Source organism: Rana temporaria, chromosome 3 (genome assembly GCF_905171775.1).
Source record: "Rana temporaria chromosome 3, aRanTem1.1, whole genome shotgun sequence".
NCBI lineage: Eukaryota > Metazoa > Chordata > Amphibia > Anura > Ranidae > Rana > Rana temporaria.
Window position 1 is genome coordinate 415,142,574 of NC_053491.1, and position 24,414 is coordinate 415,166,987.

The following is a 24,414-nucleotide window of genomic DNA, read 5'->3' on the forward strand; positions in this document are numbered from 1 at the left end:
TTCTCGAGATATCCATCTTTAAAAACAGGACGTCTTTTGACTATGGGCCAGTAAGCAAGTGGTTAAATCATAATGACAACAAAAACTACACAAATGACCCTTATCAAAAGTTTACATACCCCAGTTCTTAATACCGTGTATTTCCCCCTTTAACATCAATGACAGCTTGAAGTCTTTTGTTGTATTTGTGGATGAGGCTCTTTATCTTCTCAGATGGTAAAGCTGCCCATTCCTCTTGGCAAAAAGCCTCCAGTTCCTGTAATTTATTGGGCTGTCTTGCATGAACTGCGCATTTGAGATCTCCCCAAAGTGGCTCAATGATATTGAGGTCAAGAGATGGAGATGGCCACTCCAGAACCTTCACTTTATTCTGCTGTTGCCACTGACAGGTCAACTTGGCCTTGTGTTTTTGATCATTGTCATGTTGGAATGTCCAAGTACATCCCATGCGCAGCTTCCTGGCTGATGAATGCAAATGTCCCTCCAGTATTTTTTGATAACATACTGCATTCACCTTGCCATCAATTTTGACCAAATTTCCTATGCCTTTGTAGCTCACACCTCCCCAAAACATAATCGATCCACCTCCGTGTTTCACAGTAGGAATTGTGTACCTTTCATCATAGGCCTTGTTGATGCCTCTCCAAATGTCGCATTTACGGTTGTGGCCAAAAAGCACAATTTCTGTCTTATCACTCCAAATGACTTTGTGCCAGAAGGTTTGAGGCTTGTCTCTGTGCTGTATTGTAAGCAGGATACTTTGTGGCATTTGCGTAGTAATGGCTTTCTTCTGGCGACTCGACCATGCAGTCCATCTTTCTTCAAGTGCCTCCTTATTGTGAATCTTGAAACAGCCACACCACGTTTTTAGAGTCCTGTATTTCACCTGAAGTTATTTGTGGGTTTTTCTTTGTATCCCGAACAATTTTCCTGGCAGTTGTGGCTGAAATTGTTATTGGACTACCTGGCCGTGGTTTGGTTTCAACAGAACCCCTAATTTTTCCACTTCTTGATTAGATTTTGAACACTGTTGATTGGCATTCTTAATTCCTTGGATATTCTTTATATCCCTTTCCTGTTTTATACAGTTCAACCACCTTTTCCTGCAGATCATTTGACAATTATTTTGCTTTCCCCATTAATCACCAGGGTATGTAAACTTTTGATCAGGGTAATTTGGCTAGTTTCTGTTGTTAAATTATGATTTAAAGAATAAACACAGTTGATTGATAATAAATGTTTTTGTGTTATCATTCATATTCTCTGAAAAATTATGCCAGGGTATGTAAACTTATGAGCACAACTGTATATTTCCTGACCCCCCAAAAAAGAAAAACAATCTATACAAAACAGGCTGTGCAGCAATGAAGCTTTCTTAAATTGTTTACAAAAGATAGAAAAATTAAATCAATTAAAAAAAAAATTGGACATTAACCGCTTCAGCCCTGAACCATTTTGCTGGCCAAAGACCAGGCCACTTTTTGCGTTTCGGCACTGCGTCGCTTTAACTGACAATTGCATGGTCGTGCGACGTGGCTCCCAAAGAAAATTTACGTCCTTTTATTCCCACAAATAGAGCTTTCTTTTGGTGGTATTTGATCACCTCTGCAGTTTTTATTTTTTGCTCTATAAACAAAAATAGAGCAACAATTTTGAAAAAAAAACAAAATTTTTTACTTTTTGCTATAATAAATATCCCCCAAAAATATATAATTTTTTTTTTAATTTTCCTTAGTTTAGGCCGATACGTATTCTTCTACATATTTTTGGTAAAAAAAATCACTATAAGCGTTTATTGATTGGTTTGCGCAACAGTTATAGCATCTACAAAATAGGGGATAGTTTTATGGTATTTTTATAAAAAAAAAATTTTTTACTAGTAATGGCGGTGGTCTGCGATTTTTATCGTGACTGCGACTTTATGGCAGACACATCGGACACTTTTGACACATTTTTGGGACCATTGTCATTTTTACTGATTCAAGACTGGGTGAAACTCCTGCGCTGTCTTAGATAGGTGAATGGGGGAGATGGGGAATGTGGGACGTAAATGGGAACACTGCAGCAGACAAAGAAAGTCTATCCTAATTAGACAATAAAAGATAATTTGCAAAAGGTGATGATGTCTGCGCTGTGAATAATTACCACTGTGGGCAGGGGAGAGAGGAAGGTGAGGGGGGAGGATTAAGGTTTAAGGTTAAAGGGGGGGAGGGGGGGGGGGGGTGGAAGTCAGGTGGGTCTCTGGAGCAGTAATGAAATCACAAAAATGGTAGAGGTGCAGTTGCAAAGTGGTGATTAAATCAACATAAACTAAACAAAACTGTGCATATCACTGAAGAGGACTGAGAAAAAACTACAGTACATATATGTGACAGTCCCAAGTTAGATGAAAAAAAGAACCAAAATCAAATTCAAAAAGTGCTGTTGCAAGAAAGCATACTGAGTGAATAATCAAAAATAAAGTTCCAAATATAAAGTTCCAAAGCCAATGATGAATGAAGATGTGCGGGAAAATCAAATCCAAATGAATGAAGATGTGCGGGAAAATCAAATCCAAACGAGTGCGCCCACACCGTTAGTGATCCAAGCAGCTTACCTCCTGGTTATCATTCAACAACCCCAAAAATGGGTGCTCTGGCCTTTCATTTGGTGGGGATCTTCCTGGTGAGTCTCAGTAGTTGGTCATGTATAGAAAATATATAATAATAAAGATAATGTGGCGTGATGCTGGTATCACATAAATAAAACAAAGGGGGAGCTCTATATAGGATGGATGGAAACTCACACAACTTACACGCTGTGTAGAGATGGAGTGCTTGTCTCCACGAGCGCCGAGCTCGTCTCCCTAAATTCTCCTGCACAACTTTTCTTCCCTAGATGTCCGCGGAGCAAATGGCTCATGCGAAGGCAGAGGGGGTGGAGGAAGGAGAAGAAAGGGGGCACATCGCGTGATTCCGTATAAAGACAATTTAATTAAAACATAAAACAATCTTAAAAGACTCACATATAGCAGTCTGGTATCGGTTACATATCCTACGAGCGCCGCGCTCGTTTACCGTCCGTCAAGTGCTGCTGCCAGTGCTTAGTGTCCCGCTAAGCACTGGCAGCAGCACCTGACGGACGGTAAACGAGCGCGGCGCTCGTAGGATATGTAACCGATACCAGACTGCTATATGTGAGTCTTTTAAGATTGTTTTATGTTTTAATTAAATTGTTTTTATACGGAATCACGCGATGTGCCCCCTTTCTTCTCCTTCCTCCACCCCCTCTGCCTTCCCATGAGCCATTTGCTCCGCGGACATCTAGGGAAGAAAAGTTGTGCAGGAGAATTTAGGGAGACGAGCTCGGCGCTCGTGGAGACAAGCACTCCATCTCTACACAGCGTGTAAGTTGTGTGAGTTTCCATCCATCCTATATAGAGCTCCCCCTTTGTTTTATTTATGTGATACCAGCATCACGCCACATTATCTTTATTATTATATATTTTCCATACATGACCAACTACTGAGACTCACCAGGAAGATCCCCACCAAATGAAAGGCCAGAGCACCCATTTTTGGGGTTGTTGAATGATAACCAGGAGGTAAGCTGCTTGGATCACTAACGGTGTGGGCGCACTCGTTTGGATTTGATTTTCCCGCACATCTTCATTCATTTGGATTTGATTTTCCCGCACATCTTCATTCATCATTGGCTTTGGAACTTTATATTTGGAACTTTATTTTTGATTATTCACTCAGTATGCTTTCTTGCAACAGCACTTTTTGAATTTGATTTTGGTTCTTTTTTTCATCTAACTTGGGACTGTCACATATATGTACTGTAGTTTTTTCTCAGTCCTCTTCAGTGATATGCACAGTTTTGTTTAGTTTATGTTGATTTAATCACCACTTTGCAACTGCACCTCTACCATTTTTGTGATTTCATTACTGCTCCAGAGACCCACCTGACTTCAAACCCCCCCCTCCCCCCTTTAACCTTAAACCTTAATCCTCCCCCCCCCCCCCTCACCTTCCCATCACCTTCCTCTCTCCCCTGCCCACAGTGGTAATTATTCACAGCGCAGACATTTTTACTGATTACTGTAAAAATGACACTGGCACTGAATGGGTTAACCACTAGGTGGCGCTGAAGGGGTTAAGTCAGTACTAGGGAGTGATTTTTATGCCGCGTACACACAGTCGTTTTTTGTGATGAAAAAAAAAGAAATTTTTAACCTTTTCCGGACAGCCTCCTGCACATATACGTCGGCAGAATGGCACGGCTGGGCACATGTACGTACAGGTACGTCCTGTACTAGTACCCAGCAGTGGGTCGCGGGCGCGCGCCCGCGGCGCGCTACCGTGACCCGGTCCGAAGTTCCGGGACTGCGGGTCCCGCGGACCTGATCGCTGCTGGAGTGCGGCGATCGGTCCCCTGAGCTGAAGAACGGGGAGAGCCGTGTGTAAACACGGCTTCCCCGTTCTTCACTGTGGCGGCTGCATCGATCGTGTCATCCCTTTTATAGGGAGACACGATCGATGACGTCACACCTACAGCCACACCCCCCTACAGTTGTAAACACACACTAGGTGAAACAAAACTCCATCAGCGTCCCCTGTGGTTAACTCCCAAACTGCAACTGTCATTTTCACAATAAACAATGCAATTTAAATGCATTTTTCGCTGTGAAAATGACAATGGTCCCAAAAATGTGTCAAAATTGTCCGAAGTGTCCGCCATAATGTCGCAGTCACGAAAAAAATCGCTGATCGCCGCCATAAGTAGTAAAAAAAAAAAATATATAAAAATGCAATAAAACTATGCCCTATTTTGAAAACACTATAAATTTGGCGCAAACCAACCGATAAACGCTTATTGCGATTTTTTTTACCAAAAAAAGGTAGAAGAATACGTATCGGCCTAAACTGAGGAAAAAAAATGTTTTTTTATATATTTTTGGGGGATATTTATTATAGCAAAAAGTAAAAAATATTGCATTTTTTTCAAAATTGTCGCTCTATTTTTGTTTATAGCGCAAAAAATAAAAACCGCAGAGGTGATCAAATACCACCAAAAGAAAGCTCTATTTGTGGGGAAAAAAGGACCCCAATTTTGTTTGGGAGCCACATCGCACGACCGCGCAATTGTCTGTTTAAGCGACGCAGTGCCGAATTGTAAAAACCCCTTGGGTCATTTAGCAGCATATTGGTCCAGTCCTTAAGTGGTTAAAAACGTCATTTAAAATGACCGTGTGTGGGGAAAACGTTGTTTTATGTCTTCTGAAAAACGACAAAATTTTTTTTTTGAACATGCTTCAATTTTTTATGTTGTTTTTCAAAACGTCGTATTTTGTGTCATTTAAAATGATAGTGTGTGGGTAAAACAACGTTTAAAACAACATTTTTAAACCCGCGCATGCTCAGAAGCAAGTTGGTCAGAAGCTTGAATGGAACAGAGTGCCGTCGTACGTGCTGAACATAATCACGCTTTGCTAGAGCATTTTATAAAAAACGATGGTGTATAAGCAACGTCGTTTTTTTAAATGAAGTTTGAAAAACTTTGTTTTGTTTCATGATAAAAAATTACGTTTTTTTCCATCACAAAAAAAGACCGTATGTACGCGGCATCACTGTTAAGGGTCATGGCTACGAGTGACACGTCACTGATCAACAGCCATCAATGACAATGTCACTAGGCAGAATAGGGGAATGCCTTGTTTATAAAGGCATCCCCCTGTTCTGCCTTTGCTGACCGCAATCGCAGGCCGCGCGGGAAGATCGAGCTCCTGGGACCCGCAAGCACACTCATGAGGCATGCGGTGGGCGGCAAATTTAAAGGGACGTACAGGTACGCCCATTTGCCTGCCCATGCCATGTTGTCGACGTACATCGGCGGTTGGCAACTGGTTAAAGGAGAAGTATGGGCAAAGCTATTTTGGCCATACTTCTCCTATGGATCACAGGAGTGCAGTTCGTTCCGCTGTCCTGTGATCCATTTTCAGCTGACAGTGGGCTGAAGCTCTCTGTGAGGTGACATCACAGAGGCGGTCCAGGCTCTGAAAAGATCCTGACCACATGGTCGGTATATGCCCAGAAGCCTGGATAGGCACCTGGCTCAGCCGCTCAGCTATCCGCTAAGTGTCTGAGCCAGACTCTCCTGCCCCCGCCACAGCCCAGCACTTCATTGAGCACGGCGGGGGACAGATTCAGAATTGGATCAATGCTGCATCCACCTGGGTAAGTATGTTTTTTTTGTTTGTTTGTTTTCTTTAAATCCTGAACTTGTTTAATCACTTAAGGACCCCTTCACGTTGATATACGTCGGCTGGGCACATCCATGTACATGTACGTGGCTCTTTAAGCCCAGCCGTGGGGTCGCTGGTGCGTGCCCGCGGCATGCCCACGTGACCCGGTCCAAAGCTCCGTGACTGTGGAACCTGATCGCCGCTGGAGTCCCGCGATCGGTCCCCGGAGCTGAAGAATGGGGAGAGCTGTATGAAAACACAGCTTCACTGTGGCGGCGTCATCGATCGTGTGATCCCTTTTATAGGGATACACAATCGATGACGTCACACCCACAGCCACACCCCCCTACAATTGTAAACACATATTAGGTCACACATAACCCCCTCAGCGCCCCCTTGTGGTTAACTCCCAAACTACAATTGACATTTTCACAGTAAACAATGCATTTTAAATGCATTTTTTTGCTGTGAAAATGACAATAGTCCCAAAAATGTGTCAAAATTGTCCTAAGTGTCCGCCATAATGTCGCAGTCACGAAATTTTTTTTTTTATAAAAATGCAATAAAACTATCCCCTATTTTGTAAACGCTATACATTTTGCGCAAACCAAACGATAAAGGCTTATTGCGATTTTTTTTTACAAAAATAGGTAGAAGAATACGTATCGGCCTAAACTGAGGAAAAAAAAAATTTCTTTAAATATTTTTGGGGGATATTTATTATAGCAAAAAGTAAAAAATATTGCAATTTTTTTCAAAATTGTCACTCTATTTTTGTTTATAGCGCAAAAAATAAAAACCGCAGACGTGATCAAATGCCACCAAAAGAAAGCTCTATTTGTGGGAAAAAAGGACGGCAATTTTGTTTTGCCACGCAATTGTCTGTTAAAGCGACGCAGTGCCGAATCGCAAAACCTGGCCGGGTCCTTTAGCTGCTTAAAGGTCCAGGGCTTAAGTGGTTAAAGACTCTATAGAGAAAATACTATATTATTGTAATGTTTCTAATAACAACTTAAAGTACATAAACCGCAGACATTAGGTTCACATTACAGTTTGTCACTTAAAAGCTCATCTTCTTTCAGGTGCTATTTTGGAAAAACTTTTGGTGCAACCTACATACATGCAATGTACAGTAGTGATGGTCATTTCCATCTAGTGGTTGACATGCACATTACTTTGTTCAATGTTATCCCATTACAGTAGTGCAGAGAAACCTCCACAAACCTAAGAGAGGGGGCCCAAGGTTTTGACTGCCTAGAGGCCTCCTCAGAGCTTAATCTGGCATTGTGACAAACCATATATACAACATCAATGACTGGACGGATGTGGCTTTGCTCACAATTGGTTATCAATATGAAATAAAGAGGGGACTTCCTAGATTTTGTGGAAGAATTGTACAGGGCAAAATGTAAAAAAAAGGCCTAGGACAGTGATGGCGAACCTTGGCACTCCATATGTTTTGGAACTACATTTCCCATGATGCTCACCTACACTACAGAATGCATCAGCATCATGGGAAATGTAGTTTCAAAACATCTGGAGTGCCAAGGTTCGCCATCACTGGCCTAGGATATCAGCTACAGGAACACAATGTTTAAAGTGTTACTAAACCCACAATAGTAAAATCAGTCTGTATATGCAGTAAAGCATGCTTGTTATACTCATTGTGGAACCTAAGGGGTTAATCCTCTGCATTATGTCAAAAAGCGGTTTGATCCTGGCTTCTTTGATCCTCCCCTTATGTCCCCACTGTCCTCATTATAGTACAGAGCCTTTGGAGTCATTCTGCACATGCTCAGTTTGGTATGTATTGCTAGAGAGTTTTTTGTGTGATCTGCAGAGGGCCAATCAGCCCTGTCCAGACAGAGGGTCAGGGGTCCTGCAGCCTCATTGGCCAGTCAGAGGAGAATGCAAACTCCTCCTACAAGCTTTAATCAGACACTTATAGGAGTCACAAGACTGCTATATACTGCTGATGAGAAAAGGTATTTAGCAGTTTATATTTACTAAATGAATTGCATTTCCATGTTCTGTGTACTGTGGGAGACCAGATATAGTGAATGCAAGGTCCTGGGTTTAGTAACACTTTATTGAAAAACATACAAAGTTCCTGCTTATTGGAATTCATTATTAAATTTGAAAAACATACAAAGTTCCTGCTTATTAGAATTCATTATCAAATTTTGAAAGAATTTTCTTTAGAAAATTTGATCTAAGAATTTTCTTTAGAATTTTGCACCATAAGTGTGGCCATTGAATTTCAGCAATCAGGCATGTTGGAAATTTTTTGAAAAACAAAGATTTTCTAATCAATGATGGGACAATTGTGCAAGAGATGTAACCGAAAAAGAAATACACATGTGCAAAAAAAGAAAATTCCTGGAAAGAAAAGAAGATTCCCAGCCACAAAAAATATTTTTTGTAGCAACATGAGGTGAAATTGAAGATTTGGTTGGTCAAATTACAAAATCAATGGTGGCACCATCGGATCACAAAACGCACCAAGTTCCTGATATTCAAAAGAAAAATTATTTCGAAATTCAACCATGTATGGCCAGCATTAGAGTAGCCAGTCTATAAAAGACATCACCCAATACTAGCTGTCTATGACCTGTCATTGCTGGCTGTCTTAGTATGAATAAATGAATGACTTGTATAGCGCTACACATGCAAACTGAATCGCCTCTAGGCGCTTTTTCCAGCCAGTGTCTGCTTGGCTGGTGAAGTCATTTTACCCCGTAGGATCTCGACACGCTTGGGACACACAGTCATACACACAGATATACATATATATACTGGGCCAATTTGCCTACCAGCATGTCTTTGGAGTGTGGGAGGAAACCGGAGTACCCAGAGGAAACCCACGCAGGCACAGGGAGAACATCCAAACTCCAGGCAGATGGTGTCGTGGTCGGGATTTGAACCAGTGACCCTTTTGCTGCTAGGTGAAAGTGCTACTCACTACACCACTGTGCTGGCACAGTAAAAGACCATATCCACACCTGTGGGCAGTTATGGGGGTGTCCAGAATTTTCAAAGATATAAGGGCTGTTGACTAATCCAGTATAAATGGGGAGATTGTTCTCTTTCAGTGTATTTGTGAATAACTTTAGTCCTTGAATACAAGAGATTTGATTGTGGACAGAAGCACAGTGGAACATTACATGGATTCTCTTTTGTTATCTTTCTTGCTATTTGTTTTAGATGCTCTTGTAGGTGCTGATTACTGCTTTGACTACAACTTAGATGGCACATTCTATGGATACTGTACCAAGTCAGGGGACATATATCTAAAATGCTCTTCTCCGTGAGTATATATATATAAATATATATATAAAAGCATCTCCTATTAAGATGAAAAAATGATACAGTCACAATATTCCAGAGGGTAGACCTTGTTTTTTTACACGCTTGAACAGTTCAGATTGCAAATACCAGTGCTGTGCTGGCCAAGTACTAGAACTATGAATGTGGCAGGTAGGAAGTGTGACTGTTACCCTTTTGTGGCCAAAACCTGTGTGAATTTGTTTTCCTTCTTGTCAGCATTGACAATACTATGTTCACAATTGGTGCTGTAAAATGTTACATTTAAATTACACAGGAGTCACCTCTACAATTTTTTTTAAATATATATATTATACAGTATCTCAAAAAAGTGAGTACATTCTTCAAATTTTTGTAAATATTTTATTATATCTTTTCATGTGACAACACTGAAGAAATTACACTTTACTACAATGTAAAGTAGTGAGTGTACAGCTTATATAACAGTGTAAATTTGCTGTCCCCTCAAAAATAACTCAACGCATAGCCATTAATGTCTAAGCCGCTGGTAACAAAAGTGAGTACACATCTAAGTGAAAATTTCCAAATTGGGCCCAAATTGTCAATATTTTGTGTGGCCACCATTATTTTCAAGCACTGCCTTAACCCTCTTGGGCATGGAGTTAACCAGAGCTTCACAGGTTGCCACTGGAGTCCTCTTCCACTCCTCCATGAGGAAATCACGGAGCTGGTGGATATTAGAAACCTTGCGCTCCTCCACCTTCCATTTGAGGATGCCCCACAGATGCTTAATAGGGTTTAGGTCTGGAGACAAGCTTGGCCAGTCCATCACCTTTACCTTCAGCTTCATTAGCAGGGCAGTGATTGTCTTGGAGGTGTGTTTGGCAATGTTATCATGTTGGAATACTGCCCTGTGGCCCAGTCTCATAAAGGAGGGGATTTTGCTCTGCTTAGTATGTCACAGTACATATTGGCATTCATGGTTCCCTCAATGAACTGTAGCTCCCCAGTGCTGGCAGTGCTGATACAGCCCCAGACCATGGCACTCCCACCACCATGCTTGACTGTAGGCAAGACACATTTGTCTTTGTACTCCTCACCTGGTTGTTGCCACACACGCTTGACATTATCTGAACCAAATACGTTTATCTTGGTCTCATCAGACCACAGGACATGGTTCCAGTAATACATTTCCTTAGTCTGCTTGTCTTCTGCAAACTGTTTGCTGGCTTTCTTGTGCAATATCTTTAGAAGAGGCTTCCTTCTGGGATGACAGCCATGCAGACCAATTTGATGCAGTGTGCGACGTATGGTCTGAGCACTGACAGGCTGACCCCCAACCCCTTCAACCTCTGCAGCAATGCTGGCATCACTCATATGTCTATTTCACAAAGACAACCTCTGGATATGACGCTGAGCATGTGCACTCAACTTTTTTGGTCGACCATGGCGAGGCCTGTTCTGAGTGGAACCTGTCCTATTAAACCACTGTATGGTCTTGGCCACCATGCTGCAGCTCAGTTTTAGGGTCTTGGCAATCTTCTTATAGCCTAGACCATCTTCATGTAGAGGAACAATTCTTTTTTTTTTAGATCCTCAGAGAGTTCTTTGCCATGAGGCGCCATGTTGAACTTTCAGTGACCAGTATGTGAGAGTGAGAGTGCTAACACCAAATTGATCACATCTGCTCTCTATTCACACCTGAGACCTTGTAACACTAACAAGTCAAATGACACCAGGGAGGGAAAATATGTCTAATTGGGCCCAATTTGGACATTTTCACTTAGGGTTGTACTCAATTTTGTTGCCAGCGGTTTAGACATTAATGGCTGCGTGTTGAGTTATTTTGAGGGGACCACAAATTTACACTGTTATACAAGCTGTACACTCACTACATTACGTTGTAGCAAAGCGTAATTTCTTCAGTGTTGTCGCATGAAAATATATTTACAAAAATGTGAGGGGTGTACTCACTTTTGTGGGTTACTGTGTGTGTGTGTGTGTGTGTATAGATATATATATAAAGAAAGTTCAGAGGATTGCTGCACAAATGTAGCACTACCCCCTCAGGAGCCGCAGGTTACATTGGGACGGCATGATTATGTTACCTCTGTGATGTGTCTAGGGATGATGATGACGATGAGATGCAATAACGGAATGTCCAAACAGCAGGGTGACGTTTTCTGTGCTTTTATTTCTTTCCCAACATGGCAAACAGTTAAAGGGTCACTAAAGTAATTTTTTTTAGCTAAATAGCTTCCTTTACCTTACTGCAGTCCTGGTTTCATGTCCTCATTGTTCGTTTTTGCTTTGATGTTGCTGTAATTCCTCTCTGTTCTGGACACTTCCTGGTTGTCTGTTTCCTGATCACCACAGTACTGGGAGATTTCTCACTGTGGTGACTAATCAAGGAGGTGTGATTACTGTTTGTAAAACAAAACTGGATTGGTGCTGAGGGGTTTTATACAAAGCATCACTGCCCTCTATTGGCTCTTCTGGCTCTGTACATCAGAGAACCAGGAAACAACAGCAAAAACAAAACTAAACTGTAGGTACATTATATGATTGGTTTTTATCTATGTTTAATCATTTTTAAAAGGAATCAGTTAACTATTATGTCTCTATACCCTGTAAACAGTCATTTCAGCAAAAACAATTTTTTCCTTTAGTGACCCTTTAACTAAAGGTAGATAGAAGGATAGTTGCAGATTCAGGCCTATGGATAAACGGAAGCAGTCCTGCCTCCAATGGAACTTCTACTCACGTCGCCACTCCAGCCAGAGTGGGTATAGTGTACCTGGACAGGCCTCTCTCACCGGCCTGGCAGCCAGAGTATCACTTAGAACTTCTGGGAAGGAACAAGTCTCTGCCACCGACTTGGCTCTAATAGGATTAAGATTAGTAGTGAGACCTCTGCCACAGGCCTAGTACTCAGGAACATAGATAGTAGAGCGAATCCTCCCAGTAAATACAATTTGCCTGAATCTCCCTCAGGTAGGCTTTCTTGTTTTTGGGGTCACCGACTGACAGTTTGCAGCATACAACCGGTCAGTGTCCGGCCACCCAGATCCCCGATGGATCATCTAAGCCCTGTGGATCACCTGCCTCCGGGTTCACCTCAGATCGACTCCCCACCGAACAGCACAACTCGCTTGGGATCTTCTTCATAGAATGTGGGAACCCAGTAAGTCACTGGGGCCCCTTTGCAGCATTAGTTGTTCCGGGCCATGAGGGCCCAGAGTCAGGAACTCCGCGTAGCACGTGCGCCCCGGCCTGTGAGGCCAGAAAAGGAGCCTCCGCCTGGACCCCTCTGGCGCCACCTGCTATCCAAAGATAGAAAGGTATCTTTGGAACACATAATGAAACCACAGGACAGCCCAGGGCTGGCAGGAGCCCAATTTAAATAAACAACACAGATGAGAGCAAATAACTCTCTCATCCCCCAACTAAATTTGACATAGCACCTGTACTGAAAGTACACAGGCGCTACACAAATGTTTTTTTGGAAATGAAAAACGTATAAAAAACATACACAGAATGGATCAAAAACGTTCCATTATATAGTTAGTTTTGTGCTATATTGCTAGCGCCCTTCCTTAGACTGGAACATATCACAATTGAGTATTCTTTTCACATCATTTATAAGAAAGCATACTTGGAATTAATTGCATTAACAAGATCATTATCCATCATCACATGTCAAAGATCTCCTTAACCGCTTTAGCCCCGGAAGATTTTACCCCCTTCCTGACCAGTGCACTTTTTACAATTTGGCACTGCGTCGCTTTAACTGGCAATTGCGTGTTCATGCGATGCTGTACCAAAACAACATTTCTGTCTTTTTTTCCCCCCACAAATAGAGCTTTCTTTTGGTGGTATTTGATCACCTTTGCGGTTTTAATTTTTTGCGCTATAAACAAAAGAACAGCGTAACAGGGAGAAGGGGCGTGACCGGATGTAGGAGAGTGTGAATGAGCGAGTGAGTCCCTCTGCTCTCCCCCTCGGCTATTAGCACAAGCGCTATTCTTGGATGTCTGTCCAGGGTGAATTTCCCCCACCTTTTACTTTTCCAGCCCACCAGCCTACATCAGCCTACCTCTGAAGAGACAGCCGTACCGGTGCCCTGCCGTGTCCTGGTGCCCAGCCTCTGCAGCCTCCTCAGCCGTCCTTAGCTCTATCTTCCTCCTCCCCACCCGGATCTCGGGTGCGGGTTGGTTCTGAGGTGCGGGGGGATCTGGGTGTGTGCCAGCGTCCCGGAGCGAGCTCAGACTGCCTGGCGGGAACGGGGAAGCAAGCCCCACAGTGCACGGAGCACGGAGCCGCCCGCAAATCTCGCGAGATCTCGGGTGGCCACGAGATCTCGTTGTCCCGGCTGGTTACCGGGTATCAGCGCTCCAGGAAAAAGCACTGGGTGGTGGGGGATCCTGTCTCTAAGGCCCTAAAGGCAGAACACTTAGTGGCATTAGCCACAAAAATCCCCTACTATCTATATACCAGTAGCTGGCCATATACCAGGCATGCTCATGTATTGAGCAGTTATACAGATCAATCGAAGCAGCCTGGCACAAATACAAAACACAAATTGTTTATTGCCACAGCTGGGCGAATATATTTTCATAGGTAACCGGGCTCTAAACTCTTCTTTGCCAATATAGCGAAGAATTGCTAGCATTTCAGCCTGGGAATAGAACATTATCACCCAATTCTTCCCTGCTTTATCAGCAAAACTTTGTGCTCAAAGGTAAGACTTTTTAAGCTTACCTGGTCGGCTCTGTAGCGACGGGTCTGCTATCCAGTACAGCAAAGTGGGATGCCCTGTCCTTTATATCTCCTGTCTTAAGAGCTTTGCTACAAGTGCTCCCAGTTTAGTGTTGTCAGTCAACACTGGCCCCCCCCCCCAATCCACAGAGGTGTTTATCGGGCGGCTATGGTATCTATGGCCAGGCTATACATGGCCACGTCTATGGTTATTTTAGCCTGAGTACTGCATACTACTGGCGCTTGGGGTGCTTAATGGTAGAGGGGTCCTGCGCTGCATATAGGGCTACGATAAGCTGTGGGGCTGACCTATTCCCAGAGAGGATCACCAGAGACATTTCCGAGCTTTCCTAGAGGTCTATTATGACCAACGTTCCTAAATCGCAGGAAGGAATGTCATCCACAAGATCAGCTAAAAATAGTCAGGCATCTGCTGCCAAGCTGGAGCGATTCGCACATACTCCATCTAACTCGCCAGCCAAAGGTCAATTACCTATAGTCGCATCCCAGCTCAAGCCACAGATGGGCCCGCCACTTGACAGAAGGAGCCAGGGCCAAGCAGCCGCAAAATCAACCAGTACTCCCGGTACATCAAACGTCAAAAACGTGAGTACTAAGGGGCCGGGGGGAGAGGCACCTGGAACTGTAAATATCTCGGAAACTCCCGTAATGTCTGGTGAACCTGACCTCCCAGTTGTTGGCCCGACACCTGAAGGGGAGCCCACATTGAGAGAGGTACTTTGTGCGGTTAATTCATGTAAGAACTTTATGGTCAATTTTGATACCCAGCTAAAGAGCCTAAAGGAAGAATTGCTAGCTATGAGTCAGGAGATACATAGGACTGTTGTAAGAACGAATGCTCTGAAAGAGAGATTAAGTGCAGTCGAAGATGCATTGTTTCCACTACAGGGGGAACTCAATGGGTTACAGGACTTAACAGATCTCCAAGCGGCCAAGTTAGACGCAATGGAAAATAGACTCCGTAGAAATAACGTGAGAGTGGTAGGCCTCCCAGAGCAATGTGAAGGCACAAATCCTATCATTTTTATGGAGAGGTGGTGCAGGGAAATCTTTGGCTCTGATAGCTTCTCATCCTTTTTCTCCATAGAGAGGGCCCATAGGGTCCCCTTTAAGGCACTCCAGCAAGGGAAGTACCCAAGGCCTTTGCTATTAAAGCTCCTCAACTACACCGACAAGATGGCCATGCTTCAAAAAGCAAGAGAGCTGGGGGACATTACATACAACGGAGTTCGAGTCTCAATATACCCCGATTTTTCACCAGACCTACAGAAACGTAGAGCCGAGTTCATACCAATCAAAAAGTCGTTGCAGAAACATAGAATTTCATATGCCCTTCTGTACCCGGCCCGTCTCAGAGTAGTGGCGTTGGGTAGGACCTTATTTTTCAATGACCCGGCGGAAGTTTTCAATTGGCTGGAAAAAAATAAAGCAGCTTTATAACTCCTCAGCGACAGGGGGGCTTAGCCCTAATGAGGCAGATGAAAACAAGCAAGGCCTCCCTTCTCCTAGTTCCCCGTGTTTTTTTTTTTCCTTTTTTTTTTTTGTCTCCCTGAATAGAGGGAAGGAAAAGGAGAAGAAGAGCAATGCAACTTGATAACTTAAACAAGGCTTAACAAGGTTTTCCGTTAAGACACAATACTGAAGCCTAGCCCAGCAGCCAGCCTTGGCTACAGACGGTTCAATAAACTGGGAAGACTTAGGCCCCATACACACAAGAGGATTTATCCGCGAATACGGTCCAGCGGACCGTTTCCGCGGATAAATCCTCTCGAGGATTTGTGCGGATTTCCATGCGATGGAGTGTACTCACCATCGCATTGAAATCCGCACCGAAATCCTCTGGCGATGACGTGTCGCGCCGTCGCCGCGATTATGACGCGGCGACGTGCGCGACGCTGTCATATAAGGAATTCCACGCATGCGTCGAATCATTACGACGCATGCGGGGGATCCCTTCGGACGGATGGATCCGGTGAGTCTATACAGACCAGCGGATCCATCCGTTGGGATGGATTCCAGCGGATAGATTTGATAGCATGTCATCAAATATTTATCTGCTGGAAATCCATCCCAGGGGATAAATATCCGCGGAAACAGATCCGCTGGAGTGTACACACCATAGGATCTATCCGCTGAAACCCATTCGCTGGGATTTTTTAGCGGATGGATTCTATCGTGTGTATGGGGCCTGATTGTAGAACTTTTGTCCGTTTTTTTTTTTTTCCTCTTGGGGCACAGAAGGTCTAACAAGTATTTTTTGTGTCCTTTTTTCTTTTTTTTTTGGGGGGCGTACTAGGTTATAAAAGCACATATGTTGTATAGATATAAAGGTATCTTTTCTACTCTAGCACTATGCACTTTAGCGATATTTACTGATACCCAAGTTAAAGTCACCTTTAACAAATCTTTCCCCTTTTTTTTTTTTTTTTTTGGACGTGTTCCACCAGGTTGATATGGTGTATGGAGTCTTAGGCAGCTTGGTATTAGCGCCCCAATATTTAAAGTAAAGTTTCGAGATTAATTAAAAGGGGATGCGGTAACTAAATTGGCACCGACAATAGAAGTTTGGCCCACTATATTTTAATTTTTTTTTTTTTTTTACACTGGCTCTATATATATATAAACTCACTCCAAAAGCCACTGGGCTCTTTATAGAAACACTTAAGTAATATTTAGCACTTAGCACTTTTTTGACAAGTTTTACAAATGGTGTCACGCTGTATTAATGTTTTTTCTATGACACAGTTATGTTATTGTAGGTTATTGTATGTATATTCATGAAATTTGTCCTTGTTCCCAGGGTCTAAACACCAGGGGAGCTAGAATAGATGGGGTGTACCTTTCTTTGTTTTTTTTGCTAAGGGGGGGGGGTGACATGGGAGTGGTCTGGTTATAATCTCCTCTAAATGTTTTGGTTGCTTTGATAGCATTTTTTTTTTTTTTTTTGGGGGGGGGGGGGAGAGAGGGGCACACGTTTGCGCGTTTGTGGGATGTGTGTCAGCGAGAGTAGAGTGGTCACTGGACAAGCCCCTAAGGGGAGCCCAGTAGGGCAGAGAAGGAAGGGGGTGGGTGGGAGGGGAGGGTGGGTATGGGAGGCGATAAGGGGAGGGGCTAGAGAGCGTACATTACTCTTATCAAGAGTTGCATTATTACAGCAAGTGGGAAGAAGGGAACCGAAAGAGGGGAGGCCAGTTGTTGATCAGGCCTATCTAGTGAAGGGAGAGACGGCTATACATCTGTGTTGCTGGATTAGAGTTGAGAACCTTACTATAATTTCAATCCATTTAGATGCAGGATAAGTTACTGGCCATTACTTCGTGGAATGTACGAGGTATGGGGGATCCAATTAAGAGGATATCAGTTATGTCACTTCTGGAAGATACCATGCCAGGACTGGTATGTCTACAAGAGACACACCTGACTAAGGACTCAGTGCCACTGCTGAAGAGTCTTAAATTTCAATCTCAGTTCCACTCGGTTCACTCCTCCTACTCAAGGGGGGTGAGTAAAATGGTGGGGAGGGGAATGACGTTTTCTTGCACTGAGGCCCTGATAGATGACCAAGGTCGATACATATTCCTCTTTTGCCTAATTGAGAACAGGCCATATGTCCTGGCCAATTTGTATATTCCTCCACCATTCAAGCTAGACGTTTTATATAAACTCCTTGAGTTCACACTTGACAAAACAGCTGTTCCTGTGATAGCTGTTGGTGATTACAACGAGGTGCTGGACAGAACCTTGGACAGATTCCCTCCGGGAAATAAACCTAGAGTAGGCCGTTTGGCTCAATTCCTGGAGGAAATAGGGATGAGGGACATATGGAGAACTTGTTTCCCACAGGATCGCCAGTACTCGTCCTATTCCAGCTCCCACCACATGCTTTCCAGAATAGATCTGGCAATATGTAGTGAGGACGTAATGCCCCTGGTAAAGAGGATACACTATGGCCCCAGAGGGGTCTCAGACCACTCCCCTTTGGTGTTAATGATAAAGATCGGAGTTAAAGTCTCTCGTAACGAGTGGAAAATTAACCCAGGGTGGCTGGAGCTGATTGGCGACCCAGGAACCTTGGTGTCTAAATTGAAAGAATTTGTAAATATTAACACAGGCTCTGCCCCGACGGGCATGGTCTGGGACTCCCTGAAAGCCTACATGAGGGGCCTCCTAATCCAGCAGGTTGCCAGGATAAAAAGAGAAGGGTGAGAGCAAGAGGGTAAGTTGGCTCGGGAGACCTCTCAAGCAGAACTGAGGTATATTGAGGAGCCCACTCCAGCTAAGCGGGAAGCATGGCTGGCAAAACAGCTATAGTAAAGAACAGCCAATTTGAGAACTTGCGGAGAATAAGCGAACCTTACAAAGGCAGTGCCAGTTTGGTGAGGGCGAGAAGGTAGGGCGGATACTATCTCTCCTGACCAGAACTAACTCCCCCCCATCAAGTGTCCTAGCAATAAGGACAACATCGGGAGAAATTGCTACCGATGGCCAGGTGGTACTACAAACGTTTTGCGAGTACTACAAAGCACTGTATAAATCTAAAGGGGGGGCTGGGAGAGGAGCTATGGTAAAGTTTTTTCAGAAAATAGCAGTCCCTACCCTGCCAGATAAAGATAGACAGGACCTAGAGGCACCAATTACCCTAAACAAAATTCAGCAAGCAGTAACTGAGATGCCAAACCTCCAGGCCCGGATAGGCTCCCTATCGAGGTATATAAGAAATTTGGCGAGATATTGCTTCCGGAATTGTTGAGGACCTTGAAGGGAGCTGAAAGCGGAGGGATACTCCCCCGCTCAATGGCGGAAGCTACTATCATAGTAATCCACAAAGAGGGGAAAGACAAATTGATGCCCTCATCTTATCGCCCAATTTCTTTGCTATCTACTGATGTTAAGATCCTAGCTAAAATCCTTGCAACACGCCTAAATAGATTTATCAGTAACCTTATCCATCCAGACCAGTCCGGATTTATACCTGGCAGGGCAACAAGCATCAACATTAGAAGAACCTTTTTAAATATACAAATACCAACGGATAAAGAGGGGTCCAGAGCGGTTCTATCTCTTGATGCAGCTAAGGCTTTTGACACCCTCGAATGGACATACTTATGGAAAGTATTAGAGACCTTCGGTATCGGTCCTCGTTTTATCAAATTGCTGTACAGCGAACCAAGAGCCAAAGTTAGAATAAACAACGAGACGTCCGAAGTTTTCCAGTTACAGCGAGGTACGAGGCAGGGGTGCCCTCTGTCCCCCCTTCTGTTCGCCCTCGCTATGGAACCACTTGCAATTATGGCCAGAGCGAGGTCGGACATAATGGGGTTCAGAAGACATCAGGGGGAAGACAGGATTGCACTCTTTGCAGACGACATTTTGTTTTTCCTAGGAGATGTGGAAACCACACTGGATAAAGTGATGCAACTGGTAGATGAATTCGGCCAGTTCTCAGGCCTCACAATAAACTGGGAAAAATCCGCCTTGCTACCACTGGATCCAGTTGATCTCCAGTTGCTGCCAGGTGCCTCTCAATTAAGAGTGGTCACAAAACTTAAATACCTAGGGATCTGGATAACGAAGGATGTTTCCCAATACGCTAACTTAAACCTCGATCCATTGTTACTGAAGTGGAAAAGTAAATGTGACATTTGGAAAAAACTCCCTTTGTCCGTAGCAGGACGATGTAATTTAATAAAAATGGTATGGCAGCCGCAACTATTATATCTGCTCCATAACTCACCATCATGGCTAGGACAAAAGTGGTTTAAAAATATAGAATCGCTATTTAGAGAACTTATATGGAAGGGAGGTCAACCCAGGATAAGTCTGCAAACACTTCAACTCCCTGTAAAAGAAGGGGGGATGGCGGTTCCACACCCAAGGCTATATTTTATAGCGTCGCAATTACAACACCTCGCGGGGTGTGGAACCGCTGAGGGAGATGGTTCCATTAGCCCGCTGTTGTTAACAGAAAATCCCCACAAATTGTTGGTGGAAGCTTTAGAAGCAGATTTTTTCCCCCACAAATACCCGACTATAAAACTAGTTACTAAAATATGGCATACAACAAAGGTATTACTGGGATATGCGGGCCCAACAGAATTTTCCCCCCTATGGAAAAACAACAATCTACAGGAAGTAATAAGCATAGAAGAATCGGGAGAATGGAGGAGCCAAGGTATAAACCGCCTAAAGCATCTGTTCGAGGGTACCACCTTGAAAACATTCCCCGAATTAGCAAGGGAATTTAATATCTCAAACAAAACATTTTACAAATACTTACAGGTGCGCCATGCCATCCAAGCACAATTCAGCTCCCAAACAGTTATATGGGACCAGATTCCCCTCCTTTTTAAAGTAAGCAAGGCAAGAACAGCTAAAGGCTTAATATCAGCAATATATAATAATTTGAGTGCCAGTGCGATAAGTAGAGCTGGCCCGTCCAAGAGCAAAGAGGCGTGGGAAAGAGATGTGGGAACAATATCATCCGAACAGTGGGATAGGATCCTTCAACAAGGCGCCTTGGTTTCAATCGCTCCGGCGCACCTGTTTTACTACACATAAAATGTTTAAATTAGGGTGGAGAGCAAATAATGAATGCCCAAGATGTAAAGATAAAGGGGATCTCATACATATGGTCTGGAAGTGCCCCAAGCTCTATGGTTTCTGGGTGGAAATAATAGAAAGGATAAATGAGGCATTTGGAGCCTCCCTTGAACCAGTGGCTAGGATTTGCCTCTTGGGGTGCTTGGAGGATACAAGAATACCTCAAGGCAGCCTGGAAGCAATACTGAGAAGCCTCTTTCAGGCACGGAAGATGATAGCTCAAAAATGGCAAGCACAGAGCCCTCCGTCTGCAATAAATTGGTTAGCGACTATGAAATTAACAATTTCAAGTGAAAGAGTGTATTTCACCAGACAGGGGAACTACAGAAAATTCGCTAGAATATGGGGGCCGTGGCAAAGGGCTGTTGGGGACCCCTTAGGGGAGAACCCGACACTAGTTTTCCCGGGGTAACACGCCCCTCCGCCGGCGGCGGCTGCCATCCGTTGCGATGGGGGCGGTATTCCCGGGAGTTCTTCTAGGATATAATACAACCTGCCCCCTGACATTAAAACAAACAGAGTAGCGGAAAGCTAAATGGCCTTCTCTCTTTTCGGTTAGCTGACCAACCAACATTGTGATACGCTTTTCTCTAGGTAGGGGTTGGGAGGGGGGATGGGGGGGGGCGAGGGAAGAATACTGGCTAGGAGAGCTAACTGACATCAGGTACATCTGGTTAGGCAAACTAGGATTACATTGAGTATGATACGGAACGGTACGTTGCTTTTTCGATTGCATGTATGTACTAACCAGGTTACCTGCTTAATTGATTACTTGTTGTTGTAAGTCAATTGAAAATCAAATAAAAAATAAATATACAAAAAAAAAAGAACAGCGTGAATTTTGAAAAAAAAAAACACAATATCTTTTAATTTTTGCTATAATAAATATCCCAATTTAAAAAAAAAAATTCCTCAGTTTAGGCCGATATGTATTCTTCTACATATTGTTGGTAAAAAAAATCGCAATAAGCGTAAAAGTTAAAGCGTCTACAAAATAGGGGATAGAATTATGGCATTTTTATTATTATTGTTTTTTTACTAATGGCGGCGATCTGCGATTTTTAAAGGGACTGCTATATTGCGGCAGACAGATCGGACACTTTTGACACATTTTTGGGACCATTGACAATTTTGCAGCGATCAGTGCTCTAAAAATGCACTGATTACTGTAAAAATTTCACTGACAGGGAAGGTGTTAACACTAGGGTGAGATCAAGGGGTTAACTGTGTTCCCTTTCTGTGTTATAACTAAAGGGGGGATGGAACTTACTAGGGGAGATGACAGATCGCTGTTCATACTTTGTATGAACAGACGATCAGTCATTTCTCCCCTGAGAGAACCGGGATCTGTGTGTTTACACACACAGATCCCGGTTCTCGCTGTGTCACGAGCAATCACGGGTGCCCAGCAGTCATCGCGCCCACCAGGCACTCGCATTAGCTCTGGGGGCAAGCAGTGGACACGTGCGCATGCCTCCGGCAGTGTGCGAGCCCCTAGTGGCCACAGGGCAAAGCGACGTAACATAACGTTGTTTCGCCCAGCCGTGCCATGCTGCCGCAGTAAAACTGCGGCGGCTGGTCGGCAAGTAGTAATCAAAAATAGCAAGATGAAAAGGCTAGAAGCTGGATACAAATTCCTTTTCACTCTAACATGCATCCCTGGTGACAACCTGTGATATAAAATAGAAAAAAAAATGAGAAAAACATATGCCTTTTTATCTTTTTATTCAGTAAATACAATATAACTTAAAAAAGGTCGTATGTTGAGCAACCCATACTCCATGAGTCACTCATATAAACAAATACAGATCAATTTCCGAGTTTAACCCTTTGGGGTACATAGTATCTAAAGAGTGAATCCACTGTGCTTCTTTTCTTCTCAAAATGAACTCACGATTACCACCTCTCCTACTGCGACTTACTCAATCTATAACCATAAATTTCAGTTGAGAAATCGCATGGCCCTTTTCAGCAAAATGCCTAGCTAATGGAAGTTGAGTAAGTTTGTCTCATATAGAGAGTATTTGTGCTGGGCAATGCGGTCCTTTACTTTTTGTAAAGGACCGTAGGGACATTTAATCACATCACTGGTGTTACAAACTAAGTCCTATATCAAAGATACAGGTGATTTTCTTAATAAAATTAGGGAGGTTCAAGTAGCTTCTGATTCCATCCTAGTCACATGGGATATATCCAGTTTGTATGCGATTATTCCCCATGAATTGGGAGTTGGCATATCATCAGCTTCATCAGCTTCTAACCCAGTCCCGTCAATATGAAAATGTATAGATTACGGTACATTTTTATTGAAACTATTGGCCATTGTACTTGAAGAAAATTACTTTATTTTTAAAGAGGCTAATTTTCTTCAATTGAAAGGAGCAGCAATGAGTTCCAATGTTGCACCTCCATATGCGAACACTTTCATGGACATGATTGAGAATTTGTTCATTTTTAATAAGAAATTGTTTTCTGGACCACTATAAGGGGTGGCCCAGATTCATTGATGACGTGTTTTCTATATGGATAGGCGACTTGGTTATTGATTATTTTAATATCACCTATGGTACAACACAGGTGTAATTTTTAGACACCATGTTGACCATACAGGGATCTAAAATCATTTGTGATCTGTATATAAAAGCTACAGACCGTAATCAGTTATTACATTATACCAGCTTTCACCCTCTAGGTGTATTTAAATCCATTCCCAAAAGCCGACTGACTTGGGTAAATAGGATTTTAAATAATCCAGAAACACGCTATCAGTGACTTAATGAAATGGAAGAGAGACTCACACAGAGGGATTACCCTTTAGAGGTGGTACATAAAGAACAGGAGATGATTTCATTAGATATCAAACCCAAAATTATTAGACAAAGCAGGATTCCATTTGTGGCTCAATTTCATCCATTTTCCTTCAGGATATTTAGTATTATCAGGAAACACTGGTCCATATTGGGTGGAAATTATCCTAATATTTCTGAATTTAATACACCACCTCTTCTGTCTTATAGACAGGGTACAACATTGCAAGATAGACTAGTGAGGACTGATCAATACTATATCCCTACCCCTCCTGTAACATTTTTGGGACCTAAAAACAATGGTTCCTTCCCCTGTCTGAGCTGCATTCAATGCAACTCAATGACCAGGGGTACATTTTTGTCTCACCCACATATAGGTCATAGGATTGAAGTTAAAGGATATTATACCTGTCAGTCTTCATATGTGATCTGTGTGATCTATGTTGGTGAGACATCCCAAAACGTAAATGACCACATTGCCTGGCACAAATGCTCTAGGTTAGAAGGACTAGACTACAACTTTATAGCTGCATACATATAGCAAGTATACTTTTAAACAGTAAAAACTTGCCCTAACCAGAAGTCCAAGACTTTTGTAAAGGACCGTAGGGACATTTAATCACATCACCAGTGTCACAAACTAAGTCCTATATCACTGAAAGCCCAATAATAATCTCAATCTAATTCCTTTGTTAAAAACTAGTCCTCTCCTGTCCA

General features: G+C 43.1%; 1 protein-coding gene across 1 annotated transcript in view; it reads left to right on the forward strand.

Annotated features, from left to right (window-relative positions):
* Nucleotides 1–9,537, forward strand: part of LOC120930524 (zinc metalloproteinase-disintegrin-like bothrojarin-4) — a 61,837-nt gene extending 52,300 nt beyond the window's left edge. The window contains exon 4 of the mRNA XM_040341702.1: nt 9,431–9,537. Coding sequence (XP_040197636.1) covers nt 9,431–9,537 — 107 coding nt within the window. The remainder of the gene's footprint in view (nt 1–9,430) is intronic.
* Nucleotides 9,538–24,414: the final 14,877 nt, after the last annotated feature.